Here is a 16,540-nt window from a genome sequence, read left to right on the forward strand (position 1 = left end):
TCCGTCAATTTATCTACAATGGGCACTGAATACCATCCTAAATGAGTAGGGTTTTTGTTTCACACATAATATATGAGCCAATGATTTATTCATACATAATGATTTGAACTTCACTGACAATTTTGTTGTGAACATTTTCCTTGAACTCCCTCAAAACCTGATATACAAGACATACAATAATGGAATTGCCTCACTTACTAAAATCGCACGAGTCCACCAACGCTTCGGGGAGGCGTGCCGGACGAGCAGGAGCACCCACAAGGCTCCAGGAAAGCGTAGCACACGAGTGCGTCCAGTTTCCCGTCCCCTCGGGGACCCTCCTCCTCGTAGGATTCCTCCACCTTTAATCCTCTGAATATCACGGAGTCTACACGCTTCCGAGAAGACCGCATATCTCCTGAAACTTTGATGTGGTTGACCCAGGACGGAGACCACATGTTGTTCTCCATTACACACGTAGATCTTGGCAGTCTCCATCTTGAGCTAGGGCATCCAGCCCACTATGGAGACCTTGGCCCAGCGTTGGGGGCTATAAAAATCCTTTTTCACTAGAGGATGAGGTATTCATTATTCTCACTCTAACCCTTTGTTCTTGTACTTGCGCTCCGCTTGCTCTCTTTCTCATTTTGGCATCGGACTACCTTGCAGGTACACCTCCTCACTCTCAGAAGATCACTTTGTTGCAGACCAAGACGATTTGTTCTGATCAGGTGAGATCAAATATAATTTAAAATTTTAGATTTATAGTATTATTAACATTAACATATATTTATAAAAGTTATGTTAGAGTCCTGTGTAACTAGAGAGTTTTTGAAACATTTGATGTATATGTGTAGTGGTACATCCATTAATTTGAGCTATCTTTGAGAGTGTGATTCAAGTTTATTCAACATAATATCAAAATCGACGTAAAAATGATATTATATGAATTGATATAAGAACTCATGCTAAACATCAAAGTGGAGGTTTGGTGTATTGCAACACAATTTCATCAAATTAAATTTCGTACACAAGTGGATGTGACTCGAAGCAAACTGTAGAACATTTATTATGTGAATATTCATATTTTAGCAAGGTTTGAAAATTTATATTAGGTTAACAAAATTGTAGATCATGCTCTTCAATTTAGCTATTTATGTATACGTGGGAGTAACATATACGGTCAAGAAGGCAATAAGTGAAACAAGAAGTCAAACTTTTGACTAATTATAACAATCCTTAGGAACAAAGGGTTTATAGGCTAGCTAATGGAAGAGAAATAAAGACGAAAGACTTAGATCATGTAAATTATGTTAAAGATTAGGAAGATAAAGTTTTGATTCAGGAAAAGGATATTAAGGTTAGGTGGAAGAATTATTTCCACAAATTATTTAATGAAGGATTTGAGATCTTACTGAACTCTATCAAGGTAGTTGTTAGAGAACATGATTAAAAAGAATGAGTGATAACAAGGCGGTTGGACCAGACAACATACCTAATAATGTGTTGAAAAGACTTAGAGATAGAGGCATTGATTGACACAACAATTTTTTTAACAAAATTATGATTCAAAGAAAACGTTTGATGAATGGAGAAAATTCACTTTAACTCTGATCTATAATAACGAAGAGGATATACAAAATTTTGTAATTATACGGGGGTTAAACTTATGATTCATGTGATGAAGTTATAAAAAAAAAGTGATTAAATGGAGACTAAGAAAATATACTCAAGTTATTAATGATCATTATGATTTTATGAACGAAAGGTCGCCATGGAAACTCTCTATTTACTATGACGTGTAATGGAGCGACATGTGATGGATCAACAAGACCAACACTTAATTTTCATTTATATTGGAAAATGCGTAAGATAAAGTTCTCAGAGAGATATAATGGAAAATTTAGAGAAGAAAGGGGTTAGGATTTCCTATATTTGAGCTATCCAAGACATGTATGATGGGAGTCTCGACTAGTGTGAGGACAAAAGGTGGAGAGAAAAATGATTTTCTCATAACAATAAGAATGCATCAAGATTTAACCTTAAGCCCTAAATTTTTAACCTTTAGTATTTTATGTACTTAAAAAACAATCCAAGAGGTAGCACTGAGAAATTGGAGACTTGGAGACTAGGTTCAGAGGCGTATGACTTTCGGCCAAACAAAAGTAAAATATAGTATATGAATGTAAGTTTAACAAAAGGAGAAACACTTCTAATTTATAGGTGAAAGTCAAAGATCATATCATACCACAAGATACAAAGTTTAAATATCTTGGGTCCATGATACCAAACCATGAAGAATTAAAAAAAGACGTAAACCATCAAATTCAAGCTGATGGTTGAAATGGAGGAAAACCTAAAGTGTTTTATATGAAAAAAAATACAACTCAAATTAAAGAATATAAAACATGAGATAAAAATAACCAACACGAAAATAAACTAAGTGTAGGATAGATGCTAATATTGTATTGAATGCGGGGTCACATTAAACAAAATAAAATTAGAATAACAATATCGTAAACAATGTTGAGATAACATGCAGTAGAAAAGACATTAGAAACTAGGCTAGGTGATTTGAATATATAAAAAATTCATTTGGATTCAATAGTAAGAAGAGTAAATGATACATATAAATAATAGAACCACCGCCATGTTTCAACTAAAGATTTTCTCATTAATCTTTTGTTAAAGAATATCAAGTTATCATCCTTATTATAACTCAAATACAACGATAATTTTTTTGCCTACAATGTTAACCAGTAGTGGTCCGGGTATGTTAGTGTTTAGGTGGTTAGTGGGTGTTTGCCATCTCGTTTGTCTTTGTTGTTAAACATATTTATTTGAGTTAAATAAGAAGTTTTGTTTTGTATGTTATGTTTGGGTAACAAGGTTTATTTGGATCAATGTGAATCTTGTACATTATTTATCAGACATTTCTTATATTTAAGAATTTTGTTGATGATATTCTTTTAAACTTTTCAAAAATAAATAAACAATGAAGTGAATATTAAATTTGTATTACTATTTGAGTCTTCAGCAGCCAAAGTCTCCAAACATTGAACTCCCCACAAGATGAGCTAGTATTATAATGTAAAATACAGATTCATTTAACATAGTGAGAAAAAAACAAAAAATGTCCAAAAGAATTACTTTAACTTATAAGAAAAAAATATCAATTCCCACATGTGACATGACTTGAATCAATATAACAATAATCCTAAGAATTTTCAAAAGCAAAGAATCAATATCACAGATCCAACCCCACCACCACACCACATGCCTCTGTTAAAGAAACCCATCCAAACTTCTCTTGTTTCTGACTGCAACCAGAATTAAACAAACATATCATAAAAATTAAAAATTAAAAAATTAAAAATAGTCATGTTTATACATCTTTTTAAAAAAATTTTATCTGATCTTAAAACTGACTAATGCAAATGCGTCAATTTCACCGTTTATTAACAAAGATCTATTTAAAATCAGAGCAAAGCTCTTTCTAAGATCTTTGCTCTGATAACACATAAAAAAGTTCGAATTTAAAATTTTGAGAGAAACATACTCTTAAACTCGAGCCATCGGCAAAATGACAACTTGGTTTTCTCTCTCTTAGTCACAGACACGATTAAGTTTAACATTATAAAAGGCATAGTTTCAGACAACTTTTTCTGCACTCTTGGTCCTTTTTTCTTCAACAGAAACCTCTTCAGAGTAAGGTCCAAAACCCAAGAAAATGGGTTTTCTGTTACCCACTCTGTTTCTATCTCTGCTTCTTCTATTCTCTTCCCACCAAACAAAAGCTCATCAATTCAATAACCTCAACCCACCAACCACAACAGCAACTACCATTTCCAATAGTAGTACCGAAAGAAAACTCGCAGGAACGTGCAATTTGTTTCGTGGCAAATGGGTCTATGACGCTTCGTATCCTCTCTATGATCCTTCTTCTTGTCCCTTCATAGATCCACAATTCAACTGTCAGAAATACGGTCGGCCTGATAGCCAGTATCAGAAATATAGATGGCAGCCACTCACTTGTTCTTTACCAAGGTAGCTAACTTCTTCTTTGAGTCTATTAACTAACTCGATGTATCAGACATAAAAGTTAGTTACACTAATATAACTAACTTTTATATCTGATACTGATACGAGTTAGAGGTCTCGTTTTCATGAGTTTGAAATTGTTTGTTTGTTTGATTTTTTGCTTAGGTTCAATGCATTGGATTTTCTAGCAAAGTATAGAGGAAAGAAGATTATGTTTGTTGGTGATTCTTTGAGTTTGAATCAGTTCAATTCATTGGCATGTATGATTCATTCTTGGGTGCCAAAAACAAGAACTTCATTCTCAAAACAAAGTGCTATTTCCACAATAACATTTCAGGTTGGTATTTTTTTGAATTTTTTGTTTTTTTTTTAATTTTTATTTTCTACTTTTGAAAATTTTGAATTTAATGGTAATGAAAAGATGTTTGTTATGTTTGGTGTTTAATTGTGTCCATGCAATTGGTGTCTTCTTTTTTTTCTCTTTGTCTTTCTGTTTTTCCCCTAAATTGGAAACTTTATGGGTAATTTTCTTGTGTGAACTCATTTTTATTTTCTTTAAATTTAAGGACCAGTTGCGAAATTTGTGCTGAAATTATTTCAATTTAAAATTTGTGTGAAACATGGAGCGTGAACAATAAAGTGTGAAACGGGTTTGGTGGAGTGTTTTTCCCTTTGCTGGGACATTTAAACTAAAGAATAATAAATGTAAATCTATCATGGATATATTAATTACTATGCATAGTAATAATTTACCTAGTAAATAATTCAATTTTTCTACTATTTTCCTCGTGCAAAACTTTTTTTAAAAAACAATTTGTTTTTATAACAAAATCAAATATACTCCATTGAGTACTATAAATTTTAATAAAAATATATTTTTTTTTAAAGTTTGATTTCTTTAAAAAGCTGGATCCAGAAAAAGAAAAGATACTTGTTAGCTTGAATTAAGGATGAATTTAACAAAATCATAGTGACATATAGTAGTGTATGCATGTAATTACCAATACCTTTTTGCTTTATATAGAAACTTTGTTGACAAATTTGTTAAGTAGAAATAATTAGTGTTTGACACCTAGTTTTTCTAGCAGTCAACAATCATCATTAGTGGTAACTAAATCATGAATACAACATTGCTCAGCTAATATATTCTTCTTTCACTACCTCTTTTTAAACTTCAATGATTAATAATAATAATAATAATAATAATAATAATTTGATTTTGGTTTTTCTTACTTCAAGAAATATCTAGTTGAATTATTTAGTTGAATACTCACTTTATAATGTTTGTTTGCCCTTGATATAAGCATCAATCAAGTTATCTACAAAAAAAAAATTAAGATTTGAAGTGACCCATTTAAATAATGTTGGAGTAGCAACAATAGTATATAATAAAGATTTAAATATATTTTTAATCCTTTAATTAAAAAAATAAGTTTTTATTCCTTCATTTTAAAATCCTTTTTTTGGTCTTAAGTTATTATGTTTTTGATTTTTGATTTTTGATTTTGATAGATAAATTTAATATTAATGTCATATTCCTTCCACCTTCTAGGCTTGAAGACATTTCTTTTATAAAACTAATATGAATATATAATTAGTAATTTAGTCCTTAATCCATCCAAATGCTGTCTTTCAATTACTCCCTTCTAAATGGACCACTCGACACTGGTGGCCTTATTCAGATACAATCCTCTGCTTGCACGGCTTTTGCTGTATAAAGTCAGTAAACTACAAAGTGTCACAAATATTGGGCCACATAAATGTGATGAAGGAAGGAATTTTCTTTTTCACCTAGTTATTTATATTCCATGGTACTTTTCATTTTCATTGAACTTAAGCAAAAAATCACACCATTTAGTTTGAGGAAATTTCTACTTCCATAGAAATTTAGGTCACTAGTCGTCGATGATGACATGCAATCATTCATCAGAAAAAGATATGTCATCGTCTAATTAAGATTAAACTGTCTAAATATAAAATATATTTAATTGACTCTTTCATTGTGAATATGTGATCTCACGGTTTTATTTATGTTGTGATTGCGTCTTTGACGAGAGAAAAAATTATAATTAAAATTTTGTTATTTAATTATTTTTCAGGATTATGGTCTCCAATTATTTCTATTCCGCACACCATACTTAGTAGACCTAGATCGTGAAAATGTTGGGAATGTTCTAAAGTTAGACTCAATAAAGAGTGGTGATGCTTGGAGAGGGATGGATGTACTGATTTTCAACACGTGGCATTGGTGGACCCATACTGGCAACGCACAACCGTAGGATCTAACTTAACATCATGATCACAATCAATTTTACTATTAAGAGGTGATTAGCAACATTGATTAATATGGGTTTGTTTTTGACATTTGAATATAGATGGGATTATATTCAAGAAGGTGGCAAGTTGTACAAAGACATGAACAGATTCATTGCATTCTACAAAGGCTTGACAACTTGGGCTAGATGGATTAACATCAACGTAAATCCAACCCAAACCAAGGTCTTCTTTCTCGGAATTTCTCCGGTGCACTACGAGTAAGTTTTTTTACTAGTTTTTAATTTAATCAATTAAGTATATGTTTGAATTCCTTTAGTTTTGAGAGAATCACAACGTGTTACAATGATTATGTCAAAACTACCGCTTAAAACTTAGATTAATCTTTGTATCCATCAGTTGAGCTAGACGGGTTAAATTTTTAGTAACTATATATTCATGTTGGTGTACGATATTTTGTGATTTAGGGGTCGGGATTGGAATCAACCAGCGAAATCATGTATGAGGGAGACACAGCCATTCTTTGGATTGAAGTACCCAGCAGGAACACCAATGGCTTGGGTGATAGTAAACAAGGTATTGAACAGATTAAAAAAGCCGGTGTATTTTCTGGACGTGACAACACTTTCACAATACAGAAAAGATGCACATCCAGAAGGGTATAGTGGCGTTATGTCAACAGATTGTAGTCATTGGTGTCTTCCAGGACTTCCTGATACATGGAATGTTCTTCTTCATGCAGCTCTTTTTGGTTGAATTGGTGGAAGAAATTGTGTATGTTTTTCTTAGGCTAGGAAAACCTATTGTTTTCTACCATAGGAATTAATTATTTAATCTGGTATAGTGAGTTATTTCAATTGGACAATAAAAGGGTTGATTGTACATTTTCATTTCATATATTGTTTTGGCAGAAACGTGCCTTGATTGTTGTACCAAATAGATAGTGTTTGGAATATTGAAAAGTATTTGTAAGTTGCAGAGAACTTTCTTGTGGAATAACGTGCTGATGGATCATTTGTGATAGTGAATTGCTTTTTTTAAAAGTGATAGTAGAATAGAGAAAAAAAAAGTAGAGAATATTCCCACTTTGTAAACTAGTGCAATTTAAGCATCATTTATTCTCTTTAAATTAGAAATAGGGTATATAGGATTATGATATTGGCTGCTTAAACTTATCTTAAAACATTACCTTAATTTTTATTATGAGCAAGCCTCTGGTTTAGATGATCATAATTTTTTTATAACCCTTCTATTTTGAGTAAAAGATTTTTTTCCGACGTAGTTTGTTAGTTGTTTATCCATTATTTTTTTACAATTTTGATTATATTAATAAATAAATTATTATTCATTGTAACAATATACATAATCAGTGTGAAAAAAAAACATGGATCTTTGATTAAAAATTCTATTTAAATGGAAGGAATTGGAAAATTTAATTTGTCTGACATCCTTAATGACGGTGCTGTTACTCGCACCTACGAAAAAATTTTGAATTTTTTTTTTTTTGTGTTTATTAAGAATTTCTGAAAAAATTATCGGATTTTTTAAAAAAATTCACAGCAATGAACTGCAGGAACTTAGACGATCTATCTAAGATTAGGGGGGAGATCCTCAGTAGTGGTGACTCTTTCACTTTTTCACGGACGGATACATGTACCGAATGCTCATACAGGAAAGTCGACGTGCATTTTAAAAAAAAAAGAAATAATTTTTATATTAGCGGAAATTCGAAATATTCAATTGTGCAAACTTTTTTTCTTCTTTTTCAAAACTTATATTGAAAATTTATAAACGTACTTTCGAAAATTTAGTATATTTCTGAAAATTTCCTTCATAGACACTCCCAAATTTATTCATAAACATTTTTAGAATACTAAAAAATAAGGATTGTCAGGTTGAAGGGTGAGTTAAAAAAAAAACAAAGAATTGCAATTTACAAATAATTCACATTGGAATGGGCCCAAAGGCCTCCAATTTAGTTGGGTTCCGCAGTGTAATCAGGTGTAAAGTAAGTGGTTTCTATATACACCTTTCTCTTTTAGTTTCATCCTTCCCTTTCCTTCATTTTATATTTTATTTTTCTAAGAATATATTCGAATGAGTGAATTAAAATTTGATTTAATTCAATGTGGAGTATGTTTTATAATTTGATCAATACAATGTGTTAAATCTATATTAGAAGTTAGTTAGAGACGTGACCAATTTAATTAAATTATAGGCAATCTCATTTGCTTATTTTTGAATAAAACTAACACTAGAGTTGTTATAATAAGTAGAGAGTAAATATCTACATGACTTATTAATGTCTCTAAATTGAGTGAGATTTTTTCAGTGGAAAAAAGAAATTGTCCACAAAAATTTAATATCTAATTCAAAATCAACAAGACTCGAATCGTAAACTTAAGTGAGAGCGGAAAGTAAACAAAGTGCTTCGCACACATCAACATCATATAAAAAATACATTATGTTTTAGCTAGAACAACATGAACATCACATAAAAAATACACTATGTTTTAGCTAGAACAATAGAGTCATTCTCATATCTTATATAAACATCAATTCCTATTATATTGTTGGAATTGAAAATAGACATATTCACATCACATTTGATACTATTTAGTACATGATATTACTTGAAAAGAGTGAGTGTGTGTATTTTTCATCTCTTTTGCCACTTTCCAAGATTAAAGTAAGTCACGTGCTTTAAAAAGAACTTATCCATGTTGTTCATTAGCATTATTTGCTTCCAAATGCTCTAATTGATAGTAGAAAAAAAAACACAAAATCCATAAGAAAGTTTCTTATGTTAGATTCATGGTTTTATGATTGACATAAATTTTGATAAAACATGGTTCTCAAGTAATGTTAAGTAAGATGTCATGACATCTTGACTATCAGGTATAGTAGAGTCTGTTGTTACTATTTTTGACAAATGTTGTGACATGTTATACCATAACATCATCACAGTACAACTGGTTTAAAACCTTGAAGATTTGATTAAAAATTATGAGATTATGGAAGATTCTAGTACTCATACAGGCACAACCAATCAAGGATATTTTAGGAACAATGCATATTTGATTTGGTTTCATGAAAATTGCTTATTAACATGACAAAGTCTAGCACGCCAAACATCAAAATCACACAAAGAGTAAACAAAATGAGAATATTTTTTATTCAAATCAACATGCAACTTAAATATGTCATCGGTAGCGTACCATTTCCCAACAAAAATCTATTCTTAGTGATGATGTACAAATCTTCCCCCAATAGACTAACTAAACCCTCCTTTATTTAAAAGAAAATCATAAACAAAATTCTTCTTAATCTCAGGAACATGCATGATGTCCTTCAAGATTAAAGTTTTTCCGGAGGTGAAATTTAACTCAATGTCTCCAATTCCCGCAACATTAGTGGTGTGGACATCTCCAAACAACACTTTCATATCTTTAATATTCGTGTATGTTTTAAACATAACAAAATCATAACAGACACATCGAGAGACACCATTGTCTATCCGGTATCCACCAACCATGTTGATTTCAATGATCATAGTAATAAATTTCCCATTGATCAGGTTAACATGTACAATAAGGGCAACACCAAGTTCAAGTCTGCTTCTACATCTCTTTGAGTTGGTGGTTGTTGCTCAGTGGGAGCAATTGGGCCATAGAAGGATTCTCATTCTTAATTTGGTTTACAATATTGCGGTTATAATTCTTTAATGATTTACAATATGACTTCAGAACCACACCGAATTTCTTTTTATTGTTTAAAACAACCAATAATTTTCTTATTAATGGTGTCTCTGAGATTCTTCTTCAATTTAAAGGTGAATATTCACACTTTCAATTAAAAATTCTTTTGTTTTATGGAGAAACAAAATTTTGAAATTTTTCTAACTAGGGGACAATTTGTCAATAATAAAAGCAATTTGAAATTGTTCATCTAAATACTTACTTCTAATGATGGTCTCATGAGCAACCTTTTGAAGTCCGTGACTTTGGGTCTCCATAGACCTTTAATCTACCATATGATATTTCATGTAGTTGTTAAAATCATTCTTTTGTTCACCAACTTCTTCAATATCATACTTGTTTTTCAGAGCCTCATAAACCTGTTTTGAAGTATCGCAGTTACTGTAATAGTCATACAAATCATTTGCGAGTCCATTCAGAATATTATACTCATTCTCTTTCTATAAGGATGTTTTTTTTCGTTAACTGTAAATCCTTCACTTTAATCTATGTTGTAAATTCAGATCCATTGAAATTATGAGTTCCATCAGAGTCCATATATTTCTTTCTATTAGTTTATTCGACTAATCCATAAGGAACAATAAAAATGTCATCAGTCAAAATATTGACAACCTTCTTTATTGTTAAGAAAACTCTCATTTTTGTTGCCAACGTTTGTAATACACTCCCTCAAACTTGAACGGGTTTTCCTAGACAATCGTAGAAGTACCAATAACTATTTCGATAGCCATGGCAGTTTGAAACATCTTAAAATTATTAGTTTACGGTTTTGATTAATTTGCCACCGAAAAAAATATCGGATCGAGTCGCAGACGAGGTCGCTCTCTTTTAGACGTTTCGTGACACTTCTCAAATTTATACAAAACATGTCAAACTACCGTGCCACCTCTGGGATAAATCACCACAATTCTATATTGTACGATTACTACTTGCATAATAGATATGGTATAAATATCCTCTAATGGTACTAAGACCATGTGAAACTTAAAGAATTTTTTCAATTAACACACAACCAAAAAAAAAAAAAATCTAACAATGTGAAACTTAAGAATTTTTTTTAATTCATCATATTAGAATATAGACATGTTCCAACAGATTTAAGTCTTTTTATTTTTGATTGTGCGTTCTGTTTTCGAGTTTAGATGATAAAATTATTTATGGATTAGTGGCGATAAAAATAGATTTTATTTTATTTTCGTTAATTATTAATAATTCATAATATTAAATATATTTAAATAGTTAAATATGATAGGGATATATTTTAATAAAAAAATATAATAAATTTATCTAAGCTTTAACACATCATTAAAAGCCTATTTAATTAAATAGGTCAAATTTAGACTATTAAAAAAGTAATAAAGTCTTATAATCCAACTTATACAATTTTTATATATGAAAAATAGATTGGTATATATATATATATATATATATATATATATATATATATATATATATATATATATATATATATATATATATATATATATATATATATATATATATATATATATTAGAAGAAATATTAAATAGGCGAACAAATGTTAAATTAGTCGCACTATATAAGCATATATTGGCCGACCTATAAGACTTTTAAGTAATATGATTTAATTGAAAATTTTAATGAGAAACATACTATAAATCGTGATTGACACTAGACTTGGTAGGGAGGACCACGGTTCGATTCCCACAATGGCGATCAGAAGGAAGTTAGAACCACTTGATACATGAATTGGCCTTCGAACCGAACTATACCAAGCTATATATATATAGTCTGACTTTTAAAAAGGTTAAGCCAGACCAGGGCAAAACAAAAGAGCCTATAATAAATCATAGGTCAGACTCAAACCTTTTAAATTTATTGTATGTCAGACTCAAACTTTTTAAAATCTAATCTAACATATTCTATTTCTTCCCTTAAAATAATTTTAAAATATATTTATGATTTGTTGGAGTTATAAATTACTTATTAATTAATTAATAGTATAAATTATATTTTAACTTTAAGTCAATTCAATTCAGTGTTTTAAAAATCAGATCGAATCGGCAGATCCGACCGGTTGAATTGAAAATCGGTCTGGTTCAATTGTTGAATTGGATATGTAATTGAACCGAAGTGAACGGGTCAAATTTGCTAAAATCGGAAAAATCAGCGGTTTTCTTGAATCGACGTTTTAAATTTCTTTTAAAAAAAATTTATTTAAAAAAAATAAAACGACATTGTTTTGATTATTTTATTAAAAATTAAAATAAAAAAATAAATAAAAATAAAAATGTTGTGGATACAGTTGATTTTGTTGCAGATGGTTTTGATATTGAAGAAGGAAATACCAACATTGAAATAATTTTTTCTTTCTTAAAATTAAATTTAATAGACTATAGAGTTATTTTGTTATGAATTATTCAATTAAATTAGCTTGCGATTAAACTTGTATGTAATTATTCTATGTAATTTAGTACTATTTTGTTATGTGTGATATCTATGTTTAAAATTTGAATTTAATTTATGAACTTGTGAATTTATTTATATATGATATTTTTAAAAAATTTAAGTACTGCTTATATTTTGTAGAGACTGAATCATTCGATTCGATAGATTTTATATTTATATAATTTTGTTATAATAATTGGTCTACTCAGTAAGTTATTCAATTTAATCTGGTTTAATCATGCGATTCGATCAATAATACAGTAATTTGACCATAAATTAATAATCCAGTATCATCACCTAGTCTAATTTTTATGGTGAAGATTGGTGTTGAATTATAACTATTGAGCTGGTTAGTTTGAGGTCTAGTTTGTAACAGAACTTCTGTAGTGGTGTAATCCTAGCATTTCTCATGCTAGAGCATTTTTATTGAATACATTTCTATTTTGGTTCTCAAAAAAAAAAATTAGTAGCTATCTCCATAAATTTTAGATAAAAGAGATTGGAAATCACGAAATTGTTTTCTAATAATGCATCTCTTATTTTTATTCCTTACATATTAGTAGTCCCATTTATAGTTCCTGCCAAATATTTTATTCAACGGATAGATAACTTTCACTTTACACAAATAGACGGTAAAATATCAAAAAATTGAATTGAATAATTCACAAAGATTAAATTGAATAATCCAAAATGAAGCAGCACCATCACCAAATTAAGATACTTGGGGCCAGCCACATGTCTTACTTTACTCCACAATTACCAAGCACAAACTCATACGTGGCATTCTTTGAACTTCCCACGTGTCTTTAATCCACCTTTAAATCAACCCCTTCAAGATTCAATCATTCAAATTTCATTTTAATCATTATTCTATGCTGAGTCACACAATATCTAGTTTCATAACCATCACACGTGTCAGTAATAGTCACACATGTCCTCTCCCATCAAAAAACTTCCATCACCAACCTCTTCAAACCGCCAATCCCATTTCCCTTTTAAATCACACACATTCTCATTCTCATTCTCATAACCATTCACATTCAGAAAACTACTACACAAACCAAACACAAGTTCAAACATCATAAAAAAAACATCAAAAGAAAAACCGTACATAATATAATATCCTTGTTCTTGTTTTTGTAACACCAACACCAAAACAAAACATAGTATATAATATCCATCATCATCAATGGCCTCTGGACAAATATCTCGCAAGGAAAACATCACAACCGAGAGAAAGATTCCCGGCGAGAAAGACAATGTTCCTGAGATGACAACCCGCGTCGAGCATCTTTCTGTGAAAGAGAAAGAACTACCACAGGGGACTGTAGAAGCATCAAAAGGTGGTGCAATGAACAAAGATCGTGCAGGGAAAGCTATCGGAAATGCGGGTGAAAGAGGAAGAGTAAGAGAAGGCCATGAACTCGGACCAAACTTTCAGTCTCTCCCAGATCGCAACGAGAATCAAAGTCACCTTGATCGTGGACGTGTTCCTGTGAGTGCCAATGTAGCAGAAAACAGATTAGGAGAGAATGCTACAAGAGAAAAACTCAATAACCGTACCAGAGTGGTTACTGGAACACCACAGGTTAAGGAACAAAATAGAGCCTTAGGAAAAGGGCAAGTTGTGGCAGAGAGAGGAGGTAAAATAGTGGATTTAGAAGCAAGGGAGGGTGAAGAGGAGTTTGGTAGAGGAAGGGTGGTTGGTGCTGAAAATCAAGATGCGATATTGGAAAAAAATGTTGCTGCTGAGGAAAAAGAGAGAGCAAGAGAAAGAGCAAAAGAAGCAACAAAAGAAACACTGAATAATACAGCACGAGCAGCACAAGAGAAAGGAGCAAAAGCAATGGAGAAAGCTGCACAAGCCAAGGACGCAACTGTTGATTCTGCAAAAACTGCGGCAGAGAAAGCAGCACAGGCCAAAGATGCAACTGTTGAGAAAGGCCAGCAAGGTTATGAGGCAACCAAAGACACGGTTTCAAATGCTGCAAAAACTGCGGCGGAGAAAGCAGCACAAGCCAAAGATGCTGCGGCGGAGAAAGGTCAGCAAGGTTACGAAGCAACCAAAGGCACAGTTTCAAATGCTGCAAAAACAGCGGCTGAGAAAGCAGCACAGGCTAAAAATGCAACTCTTGAAAAGACACAACAAGGTTATGAAGCAACCAAAGACACAGTTTCAAATGCTGCAAAAACTGCAGCAGATTATGTTACTCCTGCTGCGGAGAAAACAAAGTCTGCGGTTGTTCAGGCAAAGGATGTTACAGTGGAGAAAGGGAAGACTGCTGCTGAAATGGCAGGGAAAGCTGCTTCTGTTGCGGGGTGGACAGCAACACATTATGCAACACAGCTGACCGTGGATGGAACTAAGGCTGCGGCGAGTGCTGTCCAAGGAGCTGTTGGATATGTTGCACCAAAGGCTTCTGAGCTTGCTGCAAAGTCGGTAGAAACCGTGAAAAATTTGGCTGCTTCTGCTGGTGAGAATGCTAAGGAGTTTACTGCTAGGAAGAAGGATGAATCATGGCGTGAATATGAGACTCAAAAGCCTTCTCAACCTCAGGTTCTGTTATCTATATCCATTACTTTCATTACACTTTTTTCACATTTTTAACTTAACATTACACTGAAATTTGAGGTTTGAAATTTGAGGTTTGATTTTAGGAAGGTGAAGAAGTCTTGCCATCATCAGAAGGTACCGGCAAAAATGTGAGCAACTATACAGAAAAAGTGATTACTCCAAAAGTGGTACCAGGTGAAGAAAGAACTCAAGCATTAGGAACTAATCTTCAAGAAAAGGGTAGAGGAAGCAATGTGATACCAAACAGTACTGGTGAAACTGAAACTGTGGAAAATGTTCTTGAGAAGGGTAGAGGAACTAATGTGATGCCAAACACTGGTGAAACTGAAACTGTGGAAAATGTTCTTGTGAAAGAGAAAGGAAAGGGAGGTGAGAAAATAGAAAGGAAAGTGTTAGAGAAGAAGAATGAAGGAGGAAGTGATGATGTAAAGATAGCTGTCACTGAAACTAAGTGAAGTTGGAAATAAAATGGCTAAATCTGCAGATAATATTAATAATAAAGTGAGGAACATGGTGAACTATTTTGGGGATGGTTATATGTTGATAAAGAATGTTTTAAGATTTCAGTTTCTGTAAATTAATGTGTTAAGTGTTTTGTTAAATAAATGTTTGTTGAATTATATAAGTGATTTCATCTTCTTGATTAAGCTTTGTGAGTTCATCTTCTTGATTTTAGATTAATCTTTTATATTTCATAGCTTGTTTTGAAACTTAATTAAATAAGTGGAAAATGGATGCTATCATCTAGAAAGAAAAGAAAATATGATATGATATTTTTTCTCGTACACATTGAACTTTGAATTTCACTAATTTTTATTTTTTAAAAATAAATCAAAGACAAATATGATCATGATTTCCAACAAATCCGACAAGGGAGTAAAGCTGATGCAAAATTAGTAAAAAAAAGAATATAAAATCAATATAAATTAACAGAATTGACAGATTCAACTTTTAAGTGCAAAAATGAAGCAGAGTGGCACCTTTGTGCAATATTGAAACATTCTCCCTAGCCGAACTCATAAAAGCTGGTCACAAGAACAATATTAACAAAAAAAAACAAAAACAAAAACTCAACAAACCTATCTCTAAGGTATGATTTTAAACAATAGATATCATTTAAATGAAACAATAGACATTACCAGCTCAAATGGAGGTTGTGGCTTTCCCTTACATAAGCTTGATTAAGTCCATATGTCTTTGAGTCAAGAAACCTTTTTCGATATATAAGATTTTGAAACCTACTGATATAACACAATCAAAATAAAGTTAGGAAAAATTCATTAAAATCAGAAGAACTTAAAAGGGGGAGATTGGAAAATGGTAGAGAAAGGGAAAACAAAATGTCTTTGTCTTTGATTCTTTTTGTGCTCCATCACTTTGATCTTCTAACTCATGTTCCTACTCCATGTCTTTGATCTGTTGTCATCATTTTCTTTTTTGAATCTTTAATTTTTTTTCTATTCAGGAAGTGAAAAAGGGATGGGG

At 31.5% G+C, this 16,540-nt stretch overlaps 2 protein-coding genes across 2 annotated transcripts; both read left to right on the forward strand.

Moving 5' to 3' along the window:
- Nucleotides 1-3,561: 3,561 nt before the first annotated feature.
- Nucleotides 3,562-7,337, forward strand: LOC131626771 (protein trichome birefringence-like 39). Its single transcript, XM_058897612.1, has 5 exons — nucleotides 3,562-4,026; nucleotides 4,186-4,357; nucleotides 6,120-6,295; nucleotides 6,396-6,554; nucleotides 6,762-7,337. Exons 1-5 carry the CDS (start codon nucleotides 3,710-3,712, stop codon nucleotides 7,048-7,050), a joined length of 1,113 nt encoding a protein of 370 aa, XP_058753595.1. The 5' UTR covers nucleotides 3,562-3,709; the 3' UTR covers nucleotides 7,051-7,337.
- A 6,166-nt stretch (nucleotides 7,338-13,503) lies between these two features.
- On the forward strand, nucleotides 13,504-15,702 carry LOC131626772 (seed biotin-containing protein SBP65-like). The gene is made up of 2 exons (XM_058897613.1): nucleotides 13,504-15,037; nucleotides 15,139-15,702. The coding sequence occupies exons 1-2, from the start codon at nucleotides 13,670-13,672 to the stop codon at nucleotides 15,508-15,510; spliced, it is 1,740 nt and encodes a 579-aa protein (XP_058753596.1). The 5' UTR covers nucleotides 13,504-13,669; the 3' UTR covers nucleotides 15,511-15,702.
- The last annotated feature ends 838 nt before the right edge of the window (nucleotides 15,703-16,540 follow it).

Source organism: Vicia villosa, unplaced genomic scaffold, assembly GCF_029867415.1.
Source record: "Vicia villosa cultivar HV-30 ecotype Madison, WI unplaced genomic scaffold, Vvil1.0 ctg.000320F_1_1, whole genome shotgun sequence".
Taxonomy (NCBI): domain Eukaryota; kingdom Viridiplantae; phylum Streptophyta; class Magnoliopsida; order Fabales; family Fabaceae; genus Vicia; species Vicia villosa.